We start from the raw sequence: 16,073 nt of genomic DNA, 5'->3' as shown, positions 1-16,073 counted from the left end.
TCAGAAATGGATGGAATTGGGGGGTTGGAAATATATAGCAAATATAGTTACACTGACTTTTTTGAGGTTTTAGGTTCGAAAATGCTATAAAAACCAAGAAAAACGATCATTTTCCTGTAGTCTGGTTCCCTGACTCCATATAGGAAGAAACAGAGCAGTTTACATACATTGGGGAATTGTAAGGTCAGGGAACCAGTCTAGCTGGCTCGTACCCGTTCATAGGTTTGTAGTCGATTGCAAACAAGTGCGATGGTCAATTGGGGCCAGTATTTGAAAAAATGCCAGTTGTTTCCAACGCTGATCGGCCGATCAGCGTTGGAAATTGATACAAAAATACCACTTTTCTTGAAAATGACAGTATACCACGTGCCATGATTTTACAGGATGCTTTACACTGTCATTCACTAACAGTCCAGCAATTAAGGTATTTCAAAATGATTTGGTAGTTTTATTTTTTGATGTTTGCAAATGTTGTATTTTCCCTTTAATTCCACTGCAGGTTTGTTGGATGTGGTGAAGAAATTTTCACTTTCTGGAAACTAAGTTTGGGTTCATTTTGTTTCTGGGTTAAAGTTTCCCTCCCCAGGCTAAATGAGGAACGGAAGTGTCACTTCCTTATGACCTCAGAGGTCAGCCCAGGTCACAGTACCAGACTCAAAAACGATCAACCGCCCCAAAAAACTGTTTGTAAGTTTTGAGTTCAAATTTAGCAACTGTTTACTGAAAGGTTGACCTCTTTCAATTTGTGGAAAAATAATTTTTGTTACGGTCTGTGAAACTGCATTACTCATTGGCAATATGTACCACAACTCATCTGTACATGTATTTCATGGGCAAGTGCCAATAGAGGGCGCTATTACAGCAGCTTGTGGAGTTCACTTAGAATTTCTCACTTGGGGGGGGGGAGATAAACTACACCGAATTAAAAAAACGCTGCTTTTGCATTTGACAGAAAGGTCTGTCTGATTATGTGATTCGTGTCTCTTATTTTCACACACATTAGAAACTAAAGCAACTGAATCTAGTAAAGTTTTCATGTTTAAAATGTAAAAAGAATGAATGAACTTTTTTCCCAAATTATTTTTGAACTTGATTCTGAAATGAAATTATTTTTTCATATATTTTAAAGAAAATATTTTTCAGTTTTCATTGTATAAGTCATGTTCAGGTTCCTAGATTTACTTCCAGATGAACTTATTCCATCCATTGTTTGTGCAAATTTTACTGCATTCTTCACCTTAAAAACACAGGCAATATTTCCAGCAGAGAGCAAAAAGCTTTATCTCTTTATATTTTTTTTTTGGGAGGGGGCAAAGTAATTAGTTTGGCTGTTGAAGATTAGATGTTTATATTTTTTAAAACTTTTTTGTACCATCCCTGTAGTGGTATTGTTTATTTTTTATTCAATTAGGCTTAGGCCTTGATGTTGTATATACCATTTTATTAAAGAAAGATAGAATGGCACTATTTGTGTTCTAGTCACGCTCATTGTCTGCAGATTGGATTTATTCCCCCATCACCCAGACATTAATTATAGAACACAACCCCCCCCTCCCCCCTCCGTTTCCCAGCCGCCAGCACATCTTTCCAGACATGTTCAGACGTGTCTTATCCGATGTCTTTTGTATTATGTTCCTTATTATTCCTACACTCACAACTCGATATCCAGCATCCTGTATTCTCTGCACCTGGCTGTACAATGTGAGCAACTCAAAAACAGAATGCTGTTTGTTGTGTCATGTATGAAGTAATTCCCCCTATATCATGATTTAGTGATATTATTGAAGACGGTCAGAGCATACTGACCGGAACGTCGAGTTTATACCTCTGGTTCTTTTCAGAACCATTCTCTTTAAGTTGAGAAATTATTCGCACGTGGTGTTTTCGCACACCTTACATTATTTAGTATTTCCACCATGCAAGGCCTCAAATCTTACTTATGATTTAGTGAGTTATGTACATTTGCTGTTCGTGCATTTGTGTTCGTTTCTAATAATAACACCACTCAAAATCCAAAGTAAAATGTTCAAAACCTACCTGTTGAAGTTACTATTTTTGAGAAAACTGAAGAAAAAAAACATGCACAATTTTTGCTGACAAACATTCTTTGGACTGAACATTGGAAATCACCTACATTTCTTGATTTCTTTCTAACCGACAGCGAGCCAGATGGAGTAATTTCACGGGGTATTTAGTACCGGTACAATTTGTAATGCAATTATTCTTTTCGATTATAAATATGACGGTTACTTTGAGGATAAATGCAAATAATCCTATATAATGCATACACGTCATGTTTGTGTTCCATTTTCAGTACTGCCTTTTTATATTCAATTCGATTGCTTTTATTTCAACTGTTTGTCAATACATTATTGACTCCGTATAATATCTAATAACGGGTACTGAAAACGCCACCACTAAAGCTATAATCATATTGAATTATTAAAATCTGGCACATTTTAAATTCCCTCGATAAAATATTTGAATGCCATGTCCATACAACAACAAAATTAACTGAGCTTCATGTTAAAAATTGTTATAAACCTTTACTTATAGCTTTGCATTTGGACTTGGAGATTCAGCTATCAGCTTTCGCCGATCGAAAAAGTTCAGTGAGGTTGAATTTGAAAGAGATTGACTAAAGCTGCATTCGAGCAACGTCTATTCTGTCCACATCAGATTTAGTCCAGACAGAGAAACAAGATGTTGCAAAGCTTCGGCTCGGGCATGTTATCACCTTTCCCTATCATCATTGTGCTGCTCGGAAGAAAGAAGAAGAATGTGTAGCCGCGAGGCAGGAAACATGTCGTCGTCTCTTCTGTCAGATGGGGTGCGATTGCCGCGCAATGTTTTCAAGCATCGGCGAATTTTTACAGGTAGTGCTGATTAAATCCTGTGATTAAATTCCTCATTCCTCCATGATGTTATCGAAGGTCCAGCACAGCTGTTTTCAATTTGGATTATTTGAATGTCGCTGTTGTTGCTGATATATTGTTAAAGCATAAAGCAGAAAACTGAGGGTGGGAGGAGGGGTAGGTTATTATGAACACCTCCCCCCAGATGCCCCTATAGTTCCGCCCCCTCATTTTAGGGATACCGTGGAGGGTTGATTTATAAAGACTCGTCGAATAGACCCGTTGCATAGAGCGCCCCCAATGAGGACAGAGGTGTCTGTTTCTCTGTGATACGCATAAGTACACATTACACTTGCATTGTCACTGAATAAAAATGAGAAAACCTGTCCTCAGTGAAGATATAAACAGGAACATTTGTTCTGCGAACTGGACTTTTCTTTGGGTCCTTGCTATATGATCTATGCATTGACAAGGTGAAAGAACCTTGCCAGTTCTTGAATTTAAACCTTTGTTACCATGAAAAAAAAGGTTTCACTTTGATGAGACAGTCTGGATTGAGTTATCGCATTATTTAAGTGACATAATTAGCAGATGACGTCAAAATGCGGTCCAGCAGTACACCGGACACTTTCAACATGCTTTCAGTGTGTTTTATTTCTCCATGCTATAAAATCAGGTATATGAAGTTATGAACACATTGAAATTCCATCTTCTTTCGTTCTCCTGTGCTATATCTTTCCTAAAGTCTTTAAGTCAGAAGTAATGTGTCGTCGAGGTGTTGGCAAGAAGATAGTGAAGATTATTAGAAAACGCCGTGTGTGGTTCCCTGTCCAAACAGATTCACAAGTTTTAAGAGGAAGGTATAGCGGCGGCGGTAGCTTCTCTTTGGAAAAAGAATTCGGCTTATAAGGATTTAGGATGCAATTATTGTGGTAGAGCTAAACGGATCTAATGACTGGCCGGACCAGAATAGGTTAACAAAGGCAGGATGATACTGTACAGAAACAAGAGTTTACACTTCTATTCAGAGAAGGGGAAATGGCACTAAATCTTGCTACTATTGCCCAGTGCCGCGCCGCCGCAAGCCGGTTGAGAACCATCGGAGCCACTGTGTTCTTCGAGAAACGAGCCTCGGTGGAAAAAAAGTGTTTAATCTGGCGCCTTTACCAATGGATTGGTAGAAAAAAACTCCCGTAAATATTTGGGAGGGGTCAGTACATTAAGACAGACACCCATCTAGGCTAACTTTGCAAAAGCTACTAAACTGAATGACGAGGGGGGAAATGACCACTCGTTTGATGAAATTGAAATGCCAGAGGATTTTTGTTCAAGAACAACGCAGATTTTGCATTGCACGAACATGTAACTATAAGATCATGATTAATAGTAATTTGGAGTCTTATTAGTTTATTTCTCCCAAATGTTGTATTTCTTTGGTTGAAACGTTTTGCTCTTGGTTTACAGGAAGATTTTCTCTTGTTTGTTTGTTTGTTTGTTTTTTGTTTTTTGTAATTAATTTATTTTGTTTTTGAAAGTATATGAGTACAGAAATTGTTTTAGTTCATATTCGTTAATTACATGATTTTCATTACTGAGAACGTATAGGCCACGTATTGTTTTCGCTGTTCCAATTTAATACTCTTCAGACGCCAGCATTGAATTTGAAAGAGAAAAATATTCAGGATTTTCAGAAAAAAAGGGCTTACCTTAGGAATGCCAAATGAAAGTGATGACGTGGGCTAGGCTGTGTGTATTTAATTTGCTCAACCAGTCGTGAAGATAAGCGAAATCGCGCAGCGACTCGCATGATTAGAAAAATTGTTTACGGTCTTTGATTTTTTTCTCTTCATTTTAACGGACTGGCGACTAATTTTCTTCGACTTTATCAAAAACGAGACACAATATAAACAAGAAAAGTGACACATAATGAACTCCACATCATGCGCTCCAACGCAATTCATAAAAAAGGAATATACTAAGCTTGTACCATTTTTTTTTCTTGAATTATTAGAAATCACACCGTGCCACCATGGGCGAATCAAGGAACGAGTTAAATTTCAAAACTGCCAATTTCGGAACCCTTACCCTAAATATGTATAATTTCAGTAAATGGTTAATAAGTTGTCCTGATATAAAATCCAATATTTTGACAACTTGTTCTTCAAGTGATAAATCCGTGAGGCCGAAATTAACTGTCAACGAATTAACCTGGAAGAGAAAAAAAATGTCTGAAAAAGTCCTCTTTGCTGTGCGTCCGTGCGGAACGCACCAATCACACGTGAGATAGGCCACCCACACTCACCACACGTCACTGAATGGGAAACTGCTGGCACAATCGTCTGCTCGCTTTTTGTGCATGTTGCAATGGGAGATTCTGCAAATTTTTAACGTGCAGAAACAGTACGTGCACGCACGCAATACAGACGGAAGTTACAAACGAAACACGCGGGTTGTTCCGGCGGACCAACTTTTCCTGTATTCATGGTTGCTTTTCTCTACCGGATTTTTCTAATTTGAATACGGTGACATCCTCTGGAAATACGTTGGTCATCATTTTAATCGATATTCGGCATCACCACTCCGGAAAACCGTAGTATTTATAAAGTATGGGACGGTCAAAAATGCTCACTTGATTGACTCGACATCACCATTGCAGTTTTGCGTGAAAAGTTGCTGTCATTTTTAGTGTCAACATAAAAACAAACGCGCTTGGCTGTGACTGTGTCGTCTGCCACCGTCGGTAGAAAACTATCTGGAAACTCCTCAGTTTCTTGGACCGAGACAATTTTCCTGCAAGGAATTATGGAAAGTAGCGTGGATTTTCGGAGATTTCTCCTCTTTTGGTTTGGACTGTTGTTGTTTGTCGGCGATGGAGTTTTATCGCAACTGGAGCGGCCGACTTGCGAGAACGTTCGGAACATTTTCACAAGTTTGCAGTTTGCACGGGATGTGGACACGCCAGAAAATCCAATTTCAGGTAGGCACTTGACTTTTTTGACTGTCTTTGAACTTATTGTGTGAGAATTTGAGCATGAAAATGTCTGAAAATGTTAATATATTAAACTTGATGTCAAAATTGTAAACTTTTAACATGTTAAAACTCTTTGAGTATACTTTTTGTCATGTTTGTGTTGACACTAAAGTTTAAGAAAATGTCATGCAAGTGTCAGGTTGGCTCAGTGCGGAAAGGGCATATTTTCCATTTTTTTTGCAAAAAAACCGACAGAATCCACCGATGTTTGTTGGGTGCACATAGCGTGAGTATGTCATGAGGTATTGTACGGAGTTTAGGGGCAAACTGTGCAGCGGTTCTGTGGGAAACAGCTTGGTTGGGATGGACGTTTTTGTACTTAATTAGTGTTTTGTGCTGACAACAATTTTGCGGGGTTCTGAACCTATGAGGCTCCACTACGTGGAGCCTCATAGTTCTAGGAGTAATGCATCCCCTGAAAATTCACATTTTTTATTGCAATGTTCCAGCCAGCATTTACTTTTGTCACAATTACGTTTTTCCCCAAAAGTTCTTCACGTTTCATACTCCAATTCTTTCAGCACTATATTATCATAATGCCAAATTCAACAATTAGAAAATTTGTCAAATGTCACATGAGTATTTAGGAGCTGTTATTTATCATAAAGAAAATTTCAGGCTAGTTCTAGTAGGCTTACAATTTTTTTTTTAATCATGTCTGGAAAGTTTAGTTTTGTTTTGATATAAATTTAACCTAGGGTTTACAAAATTAACCACAGCAACACTGTAGTTCAAGATTTTGTAGTTGAAATCAGCCTACACACATCTAGAATCATGATTGTTAGTGTTACAGAAAAATCAAAGCGACAAAAGCTCATACAGGGGATTTTCTTTTCTGCAATTTTAAAATTCCTCAGATCTTCATAAATTTTGTGTACAATTGAATGGAAACGTGTCACAGGCTAAATTTGGAAATTCTGACCGACACTAGAATAAACACTCCACCGGTTTCATCATATTGCGACGATAAACCAGGAGACTTCTTCAAATTATCTAAATGCCCACACTCAGCTTGACAAAGTCTAACCGAAAGTATGCGAACTTCAGATTAAATATTAATTTATCAAACCACATTTATTGTTGACATGACATTTTCTTTTGTAATATTAGGGTGAACAGCTCCCCACGCATGATAACCCAAATCAAACACCCTTGAACTGGAATAGGGCATGAGAGGGCTAGTCCTCATGAAATGTTTGGACTTTGAATTCATTTCGTGAAGTAACAAAACATTATTACCAATCTATAAAGGTTATTTTTGTTTGTACACTATAGGCCCCTACACAATTTTAAAACTAAGTTTAAGTCTGCAACAAATTTGAGTGCACACAACCCATCTGGTATACAGTAGAGTGCCAGACTGGAGATTTTGTATTTTACGTGCCAGTCCAGAAACAAAACTCATACCAAAATTATTGATTAACATTGTGAATCTGTTGTATTCAGAAATTTGTTGTTTTAGAGTTTTGAGTTTATAAGGAAAACCTTGATAAATATTTCACATAGTAAAAAAAAATATATATATACAAATTTTCTGGGCAAATTTTGTTTTTGCAAAAGTGAACACAAATGAGTTTACATATTCAGGATCAATACATTTAATTGTAAACTTTTATTCCAATTGATGATTTTTCTCTCATTTCAGTGAGGCCACGCACCACATAGGGAGAGGCCCAAAACTGCAACACTTTTCAGACTTTTAATTTTACTGAGATCATTTATCCATGACACTGCATTAGTGCGTTTATTAGCACAAAATGTACGTGTTTTTGTCTGAACAAAAAAAATCAGTTATTTTCATGGGGACTCCAATTTTCACCACCGGCAAATTTATGAGAAAATAACAAAAACCAACATACAAATGTAAGTCCAATTCATCTTTTCTTCACTTACTTTAATAATTTAAAAAAACAGGAGCAGGTCTGAAAGTGTGCCAGCGAGACACAACTTGTTGCACTCGGCGGATGGAGGAATTGTTGCAGCAACAATCAGAAGATGACTTCAGGAAAGCCATACAGACGAACGTGGATTACTTGGAGTTCTTGTTGTCCTCACATGCTGACGACTTCAAAGGTATGTTGAAATACTCTGATGGCAAGTTGAAATAGGCTACACTCAAAGCCAAATCGGAGTCAAATGACTCGTCAAACAGAGTAAATGGCCCGTTACTCTTAAAAGAGTAAGTTGACTTTAATATAGAGTCAATTTGACTCCCTTCCCAGAGTCGTTGGTGTCAAATGACTCGTCAAACAGGTTAAATGGCCCCTTACTCTCATGAAGAGTAAAGTGGACTATAAAACAGAGTCAATTTGACTCCCCTCCAAGAGTCATTGGTGACCGGCTTTGCGAAGTCAAATTATATAGGCCTATTACGGGAAAGAAATAAACCAAAAACCGCAAAACTCAATCCGAAAATATGTGGGCGAGGGTTTTACATGCATTGTTAATACCTAAATACCCTCATAAAGAATGAGGATTCTTGGTCTGTTTTTCAGTGAACAGTTGGTGACACATTAAGAATGTCTCTGTGCATGGCACCCTTTTATTTTCAAAAGTAAAACAAGGTACCGGTACCTGTACCAGAAGATTTTAGAGTGAAGATCACTCTAAATTTCGATTGAAGTAATTTGAAAAAGAATCAATTTTGTCAAACTACACATTTTTATAGTGAAAACCTTATCTAGTCAAACGAATAAACTGCGCTCTGAATTGTGTTCCTACAGTACATGTACATAAAGTAGGAGTAGTTTCAGACGGATAGAGCGATTTTTCACTCAAATATATCAATTCTTAAAATGTTTTTTTTCTTCTTTCTTTGGAAATAAGAGAGAAAGATTTAAACATGCTTAATCCTTTCAAGTTACATGTTCCTTCTCTTTGTTGAGATGAACTCAAGAAGCAAATTTTCTCCTCATTAAAAAACCATGAATTATTTAGTGGAAACGTCATTCCTGTTTAGATCATTGTCGTCACCTTTTGAGAAAAAAAACCTGTCAAAAGAGTGTCTGAGAAGTTACTCATGTTTTTTACCTTCCCCGCACAATAAAATGGTAACAATAGGACCACAGCATTGGTATTGGTGCACAATGGTAGAGCAGGCCATGGTAGCTGTTGCTTTCTGTTGATGAATACGGTCTTTAGCAGTGAGTCACTCATCCTTATCTGTAAACAGTGTTAACAAATATCTTCACTGAACATCCAGCCTTTGGCTACTACTACTAGCCTCTCCAATTACCAGCCATTATCAGTTAAAAAAAGTGAGTGGGCAGCATTTGCTAGACAATGACACGTGAAAATCAACGGTTAAGTCTTCCCGGCTGTTCTGGTATAATTATCGCTCTTCCTCGCTAATGTTTTGTCAGTGGCAATCAAGTCTTTAAGGGATCAGTAGAGGCTGTATTGTGATCCACTTGATCTCTTCCGGTGACTGGCTTTAAGGCCATGTCCAACATGTACTTGCTGAAACGTGTGTTTTTATCGCCAGTCGTAGCGTGTTATTTGGATGAGGCCGACAACCAAGAGCCAGACCTTTTCAATTCAGTTTTTTCAAAAGCAATCTTGCCAGGCCATGCGCCACTGATGAGACCTACGGTACAGTTACAGTCTGTAGACAACGTAATTACACATAATACACCACTCAAAGGGAGAACCCAATGTGATTGCCAAACCATCTGGTGTAAGAGACTTGAACTCATGTATCATTTAAATGTTTTTTTTTTTAAGTTTTGCTTCATGTGTCGGTAAATTTTATCTTAACAAGACTGTACCTACTAGGCAGGTCATTTGGATTTTGTCAGTTTTAAAGTTGGGCCACATGGTTAAATGAAATTTGCGGTCTCATGTACGTGTACACAGTGCATTTAGGGGGGAAAATATTCTAAAAAATTGGATACCTCTATTCCTCATTTCTCATCTGTTCATTGACATTATATCATGTGTTTCTCCAAATTCGCCCTGGCTTGACTAGTTGAGTTTTTTCTTGGAATGGCTGTAATTACAAGTACCCAAAACTGTTCAATTATTTCTGAGCGCAGGAACTGCTGCCCCAATCTATAAACGGAGTAAATCCCATATGAACATGCCCATTAATCAATAGTCCATTTAGCGGTCCTTATAGATTGGGTATAGATTGGTGCATCCTCCTTCCTTTCATCTTTTCTTTGTGCATTCCTGAGTCATCCCGTGTGGCATGCAGCTCCTGGGTGTCACAATGGACCATAGGGGGAAGGAGAGCCTGTTGAATTGGTAATTGCCCCCCAAAAAACGAAACCATGTTGCCATCTTGCCAACGGAATTGCCAAAAAAGAGCACCACTGCTTGTACATGTATGTAGTTTATGTACAATGAAAAAGTAAAATTATTAAAAGTTACGAGTACGTGTTGGACAAATGTGCGTTATCGTCTCACAAATATATGGTAATTGCTATTAAAAAAAAGGAAAGAAAGAAATCGAAAATGTCTTGCTTTATGTACTTTGCAAGTTTGATAGTCGTTGAGATTATTTTCATAATTGGTTGGTGGTTCACCTTAAACCAATTGGTTGGTGGTTCATAATTATTTTATAGAGTCATTCAGCATTTAACTGGCTTGAATCCCACAACAACACAGCAACAACAAAATCAAGATGCACGCCTGCACTCTTGACTTATGCACTTCAATTTTCACCACAGGTTCTGAGTCAAAATGATTGTGCCCACGTACTTGTATTGAACTTTTAAAAGATCAAGTTGTCAACTCCTCCTAATCTCCCCCTTATTTCTAACAGGAAGCAGGCCCACAATCCACCCAGGGAAAACACAAAGCAAAGGCTTAATATTATCCCTCCATAAATTCCCGCACATTTTGATTTTTGGCCATTGATCCAGCTTCTGGGGGATCAAAGTGTCAGTCAACAGGTCTAAATTCCATTATCAGGAGCATTTAATCTCCTTAATCCCTTTAAAGCCAATTGCATTCCAGGGTATTTACACAATGCTTAGGCTGGCTTAAGTCATTATCTCTGTTTACCTACATGTGCTTAAAAACTGAGCAGTCTGGAGCAGCTGTACACAAAACACATGGGTGGCAAGTGTACCACAGCAAAGCAGTGATGATAATGACAGTGTGGAAGTGTTTATTAGCACCAGAAGAGGGCTTTCTGTGCTCCCTGCACAGGTTTTAATGGTCGTTTCACACCATGTAATGACTGTGATAATTGTTGATTAGATTGACACACATTGGGGAATAACAACAGTGATTTGGTTGGGTCACTGTTAACAGATTAATGGACAGCTGGATGAGCAGGAAAAATAGGTTTGTGATTGTTAAGTTGGATGTTTCCTTGCTCCCAAGTGCGACATTATTTAATTTGCAATTGGTTAATTTACAAAAAAGGCCCCAACTTGCACATAATTCTATACAGATATTCTTTCCAATAAAACATTCAGAATTATTTTATATATTTCTATGTAAATGTATAAAAGGTTTTTGCATTTAGATGAACATTGGTCTTAGAACCTGTTTGAAATAACATGCATGAGAGAAAAGAACCGATAATTTGTAAACTGAAACTTTTCATAAAAAAGTTAAAGGCACCCCAACCCACCCAACAAGTTGGAGTGGTGCAAAGAATGGTAATACTAGTGTATTATTGGGGGTCTTAAGGCACAGATCAGGCCCGGAGAAAGCTTTTCATCTCTGAAAGAAAAAGAAAGCAATAAAACGCTGCAATCCCAAAAGCTAACAGTTGGTTCCAGAACACACTTTTTGCCCAACAAAGGCGGCAGTGTTCACTGGTAACAAGAATCACAGTTATAACACGGCCCAATCCGGCCAGTCTTCCTTTCAGGCAAAATATCTTCCCAGGCCCATTACACAAAAGGGATTGAGCTAATCCTGGTGGATCTCCCAGTCTGGTACAAAGGCCCCATTGCCCCCCAAAACCATACAGATTTTGTGCTTCGCTGAAGCAAATCAAACAAGGGATTTCTGTAAGTCTTATGCTGGAACTTTAAAAAAGCCTCAAATCTTTTCTTGTACTGGAGTTTGATGAATGAAAAGGTACAAATTATAAAGGCAGTTTGTTTTGTTAAAAATTGATGTTATTGTACGCATTAAAAATGTTTTACATAAACTATGTAGTTACACCCAGTATGTAAAATGTAAATTTGGTCATTTTTTTCCCGTGCTTGGAGGACACTAAATGTGATCTGCATCTTTCTAAACTGTAAACGTACGAAATATCTCCGAACAAGGTGATATTCTCGTGAATGATTAGCATTGTATAAATGAAAGCTACCGGTACATTCCTATGGTACAACCACAACATGTGAAGTTTATATTCAAAATGTTATCAAGGTACTCAACATGATGAAACCATTTACATTAGGCCTGCAGTCTGTACTCTTGAAATCTGTTGCATTTCCCTTTTTCCAAGGCAGTCGGCCTTTCCATTGAGGTGTTAAAATAAAAACAATCTGTGCCACCTTCACATGGTCTCACGCGATGACAGAAATACTGAGAGAAAATTGACCATAATGTGAAGTGGTTGTTTAGTTATTCCACAGAAGGCCAACCGTTGCTCACTTACACTTGGGGTGTAACCTACACTGGTGTTTAGGCAAGGGTCCGTGACTGGCCCAGAGTGAGCAGTGCCCAGCCACCGCACTTTGTGGCATAAACCACTTTTGTTGAGCATGGCACCAACTTGACAGATTTATGAAGTTTATTTGCTTTTGGCTGCTGGATGTATAATTTGGCTGATAGGGCTACTTTTTATTATTCGGTTATTACGCACCTGTTGTAAGAATGTCTGGTTTGGTCAAAGTGGCGCCTCTGTACAAAAAATCACCAGAAAGTCGGTTAGAATTATTCAATGGAAATAATTGAATACGCGGAAGTGTAGGAACTTGGAGCTGATAATTAATTAAGATGTAGTTTGAGGGTAAAACTAAAGTCTTCTGATTGCTTTGCATGGGCTTTTACCTGTGACTGAAATGTTTGGTTTATATTCATATTCATTCATTAATCTCAGCAGAGTTTTTAACATGATCCATATGTTTTGGAAATTCCTCGCCTATTGTAAACTTTATATCCTTGCCATTTACATCATGTACTCCATAAAAATGCACTCACACTTATTGAAATTTATTGCCAGCTGTTAGGGCCTACCAGCTGTGTGCATGGAAGTGTCTAGTGAACCCAGCTCAGTGCATGTCTTTAGGCTACCGTTTCACGCATGAGATGCAGCCTGCTTCATAAAAGAAAAAAGAGGGAAAGTACATGCAGCCCCAACAAATTACTTAGAGTATTGATCAGGCATACAGCTGTCATTAGAATGGTGTATAATATTACTTGCCAAGTCTTGAGGTAGAGATGTGCAGGCACTTCCAAGGGTTAAAGTGCTGCCTGCATCCTCACTTCCCCAGACCACTGATTTCTCCGTCCCCAATAGAGTAGACAGGATGATCGATCGCACCTTCTTAATCAAAAGCCCACCGACAAGAACCTAATCGACAAACATGTCCCTGAAGATCCCAACATACTTAAACATTTAACAATATTAGTTGTGTTAGTGTTGCATTGATTGGGTCATTAATCACACGTACCGGTATGCTTTATAAATCTGAAGATGAGTTATCAAGAGTGAAAATCATAATAAAAAGGATTTAAGTGTACTTTGTTTTCATAAGTCACCTTTACATTTTACTTTACATTTTGGCTATCATGCATTATTGGAAGCAACTTTTATCACAATAACATGTGTGTATTGTTGTCCACTTGGTGGAAAGAAAAACCATCAGTTTTGAAGAATTCATGTCAGGCAATTCCAATATTATACTGGTTTTTGTCTTCGAATCATGATTTTTGGGAAATGTACCCATGTGTATAAATTTGAGGCCTAGTAGTAGTAGGCCATATCCATGTACATGTAAATGATCTCCACTGATTTTAAAGGCATGTACTCTGAACAGGTAGGCCTACAGTATACATGTACTTGCCGTTTCTTTTCCACAAAGAAGATTTTGTGATTCACCATTGACAAACTTTTCAAAGAAAACTTTTCCAAAAAATTGTCATCGTTGTATTTGTGGTGAAAAAAATTCTATTGAAAATCAGATGATGGAAAAAAACACTAAAAGTTTGACTGTAGCAGTCTGTCACACCTTTTTTTTACCAGTGTTCGCCGCCGCTGAAACTTTGAAAGGAAGTTTCCCCTGATTTATAATTCTTCAGATTGAACTGAAATCAATTGTGTGGCTTTCAGCACAAATTACTTACGTACCCAGTAGGGTTGGGGGGGGGGGCCAAAGAATTCCATTTTCACAATGGATATATTGCTCTGAAATATGTCACATTTAAAAATTTGACACTTTGCCCTTCGGGAATTTCTATGTAAAGGAATGCACAATACTCAATGCTTTATATTTTCAACCATTTGTGTACAGAACTAACTTTACATGTAAAACGATTTGCGCTGAATACACATAAACTGAATTTCAGGATGGTTATAGGCCCTTACATTTAAGTGAACTTTTGATGAACTGTAATTTGTAAAAAAAAAAAAAAATTCTGGTAGACTTGAAAAATTTAGGCTTTTATCAGGTGAAACTTGAATGGTGTGTACACAGCTAATGTTGTCCATTGAAAACTCGGGTGTACATGTATTTTCATGTATGGTACCCCTGTATAAACTCTTTAAAACATTGCATTACATTGTATTACATTGTATACATTTGTATTACATTGTATTCAATCCCAGATAAATCCATACAATCATAGAGTAGTTTTGGAGGGCATAGGGAGCAACATGGTGGTTTGGGGTGGTACAAAAAGCTGTGTATGTTTTTTTCCCAGTACAGTATCCTGGAGTGAGTTTCTGTGCAGTGGTCTTCATCTGTGACCGAAATAAACCTATATTGAGCTGTGTTTTTGTTCATCGGTTTGTCCCACTACTGGAGTGAGTTTCTGTGCAGTGGTCTTCATCTGTGACCAAAATAAACCTATATTGAGCTGTGTTTTTGTTCATCAGTTTATGTCCCACTACTGGAGTGAGTTTCTGTGCAGTGGTCTTCATCTGTGACCAAAATAAACCTATATTGAGCTGTGTTTTTGTTCATCAGTTTATGTCCCACTGCACATGGCTGGGGCATGTTTACCTCAAAGCTAAAGCTTCAAATCCCCCAAAATACCAACTGGCCTTCAGGCTTCAACATACTATACATGTGCAAGTGGGACTTTGCCTGCAGTGCAGGTACTGTGCAGCATGGGCTAAACAATAACAGCACGAACAACATGGCAACCTTTTGTAAAAAACGAACAAAAAAACACTGAGTATTAAGAAAAAGAGGGAACCATGGCTATTCTCAGACAATTTTTGTGTGTGCTCAATATGTGCCAATATGTGAAGAGAGTATTTTGAAAGGGATCATAATCCACACCATTAGCCTATAGATAGGCTACTTCCTACTCCTACTAGATAATGTACTGAGCACACATAGATCTCAAGTGATGTTTTTTTTTTCATTTTGTCCTGAAATACAATGTTGATGCTGGGTAAATTTTGCAGTGTATTGTAAAACCATGTATGATGTAGTTTGTAATTTTTATTAAACACTGCTTGCAAACACCGGTTGAGGAACTCACAGAGATCTGGTGAGGAAAATCTGTCTCATCTATTATACTTTATATTTAACAGGATTACCATATATAAGCCTATGTGGGGCAGGGGAGAAAAAAAAATTGGCGCCACGTCTTTTCTTGCTGTGCATTTGAGCGTTAATGATATATTTCGGATCCTGCTTTGCACAATGCAATATTTTTATTAAAAGCTTTTTGAATTATTTTCCAACCGATTTGTACATATCTGTACGGATGGAGGTCTCCATTTTCTGGAAGGATTATTGATGGCTTGATGTAGGCAAGCATTAATACGATGTGCTCCATTAATTTTTATTAGCCTAGATACGCGGGCAGCTGGCACAGTAATCTCGGTGTATCTTGTTATCTTTGGAAAGTTGTTTTTTAATTTATGGGCCAACAGTGAAAATCATGGAAAGAGTGTAATTTTGTGTAGCATACAAAAAATTGAAAAACTGATCACTTTAGCAGGTGCATTTTACCAAATTAGCAGAGTCACTTGTATAGCATGCAAAACTGTATGGACCCTCAAACTAAGAGAAATTATTCCCACATGGTGTTTCCACAAA

General features: G+C 37.8%; 1 protein-coding gene across 1 annotated transcript in view; it reads left to right on the top strand.

The window, feature by feature from the left end:
• Positions 1–5,169: 5,169 nt before the first annotated feature.
• The window catches only part of LOC119739779 (glypican-5-like), a 41,551-nt gene continuing 30,647 nt past the window's right edge, over positions 5,170–16,073 (top strand). Inside the window, exons 1-2 of the mRNA XM_038214849.1 lie at positions 5,170–5,832; positions 7,801–7,959. Coding sequence (XP_038070777.1) covers positions 5,658–5,832; positions 7,801–7,959 — 334 coding nt within the window. The 5' untranslated portion in view covers positions 5,170–5,657. The remainder of the gene's footprint in view (positions 5,833–7,800; positions 7,960–16,073) is intronic.

Source organism: Patiria miniata, unplaced genomic scaffold, assembly GCF_015706575.1.
Source record: "Patiria miniata isolate m_02_andy unplaced genomic scaffold, ASM1570657v1 HiC_scaffold_4, whole genome shotgun sequence".
In the NCBI taxonomy this organism is placed as follows: domain Eukaryota; kingdom Metazoa; phylum Echinodermata; class Asteroidea; order Valvatida; family Asterinidae; genus Patiria; species Patiria miniata.
Note: the sequence above shows the minus strand (reverse complement) of the source record. Positions and strands in the feature narration are given on the sequence as shown.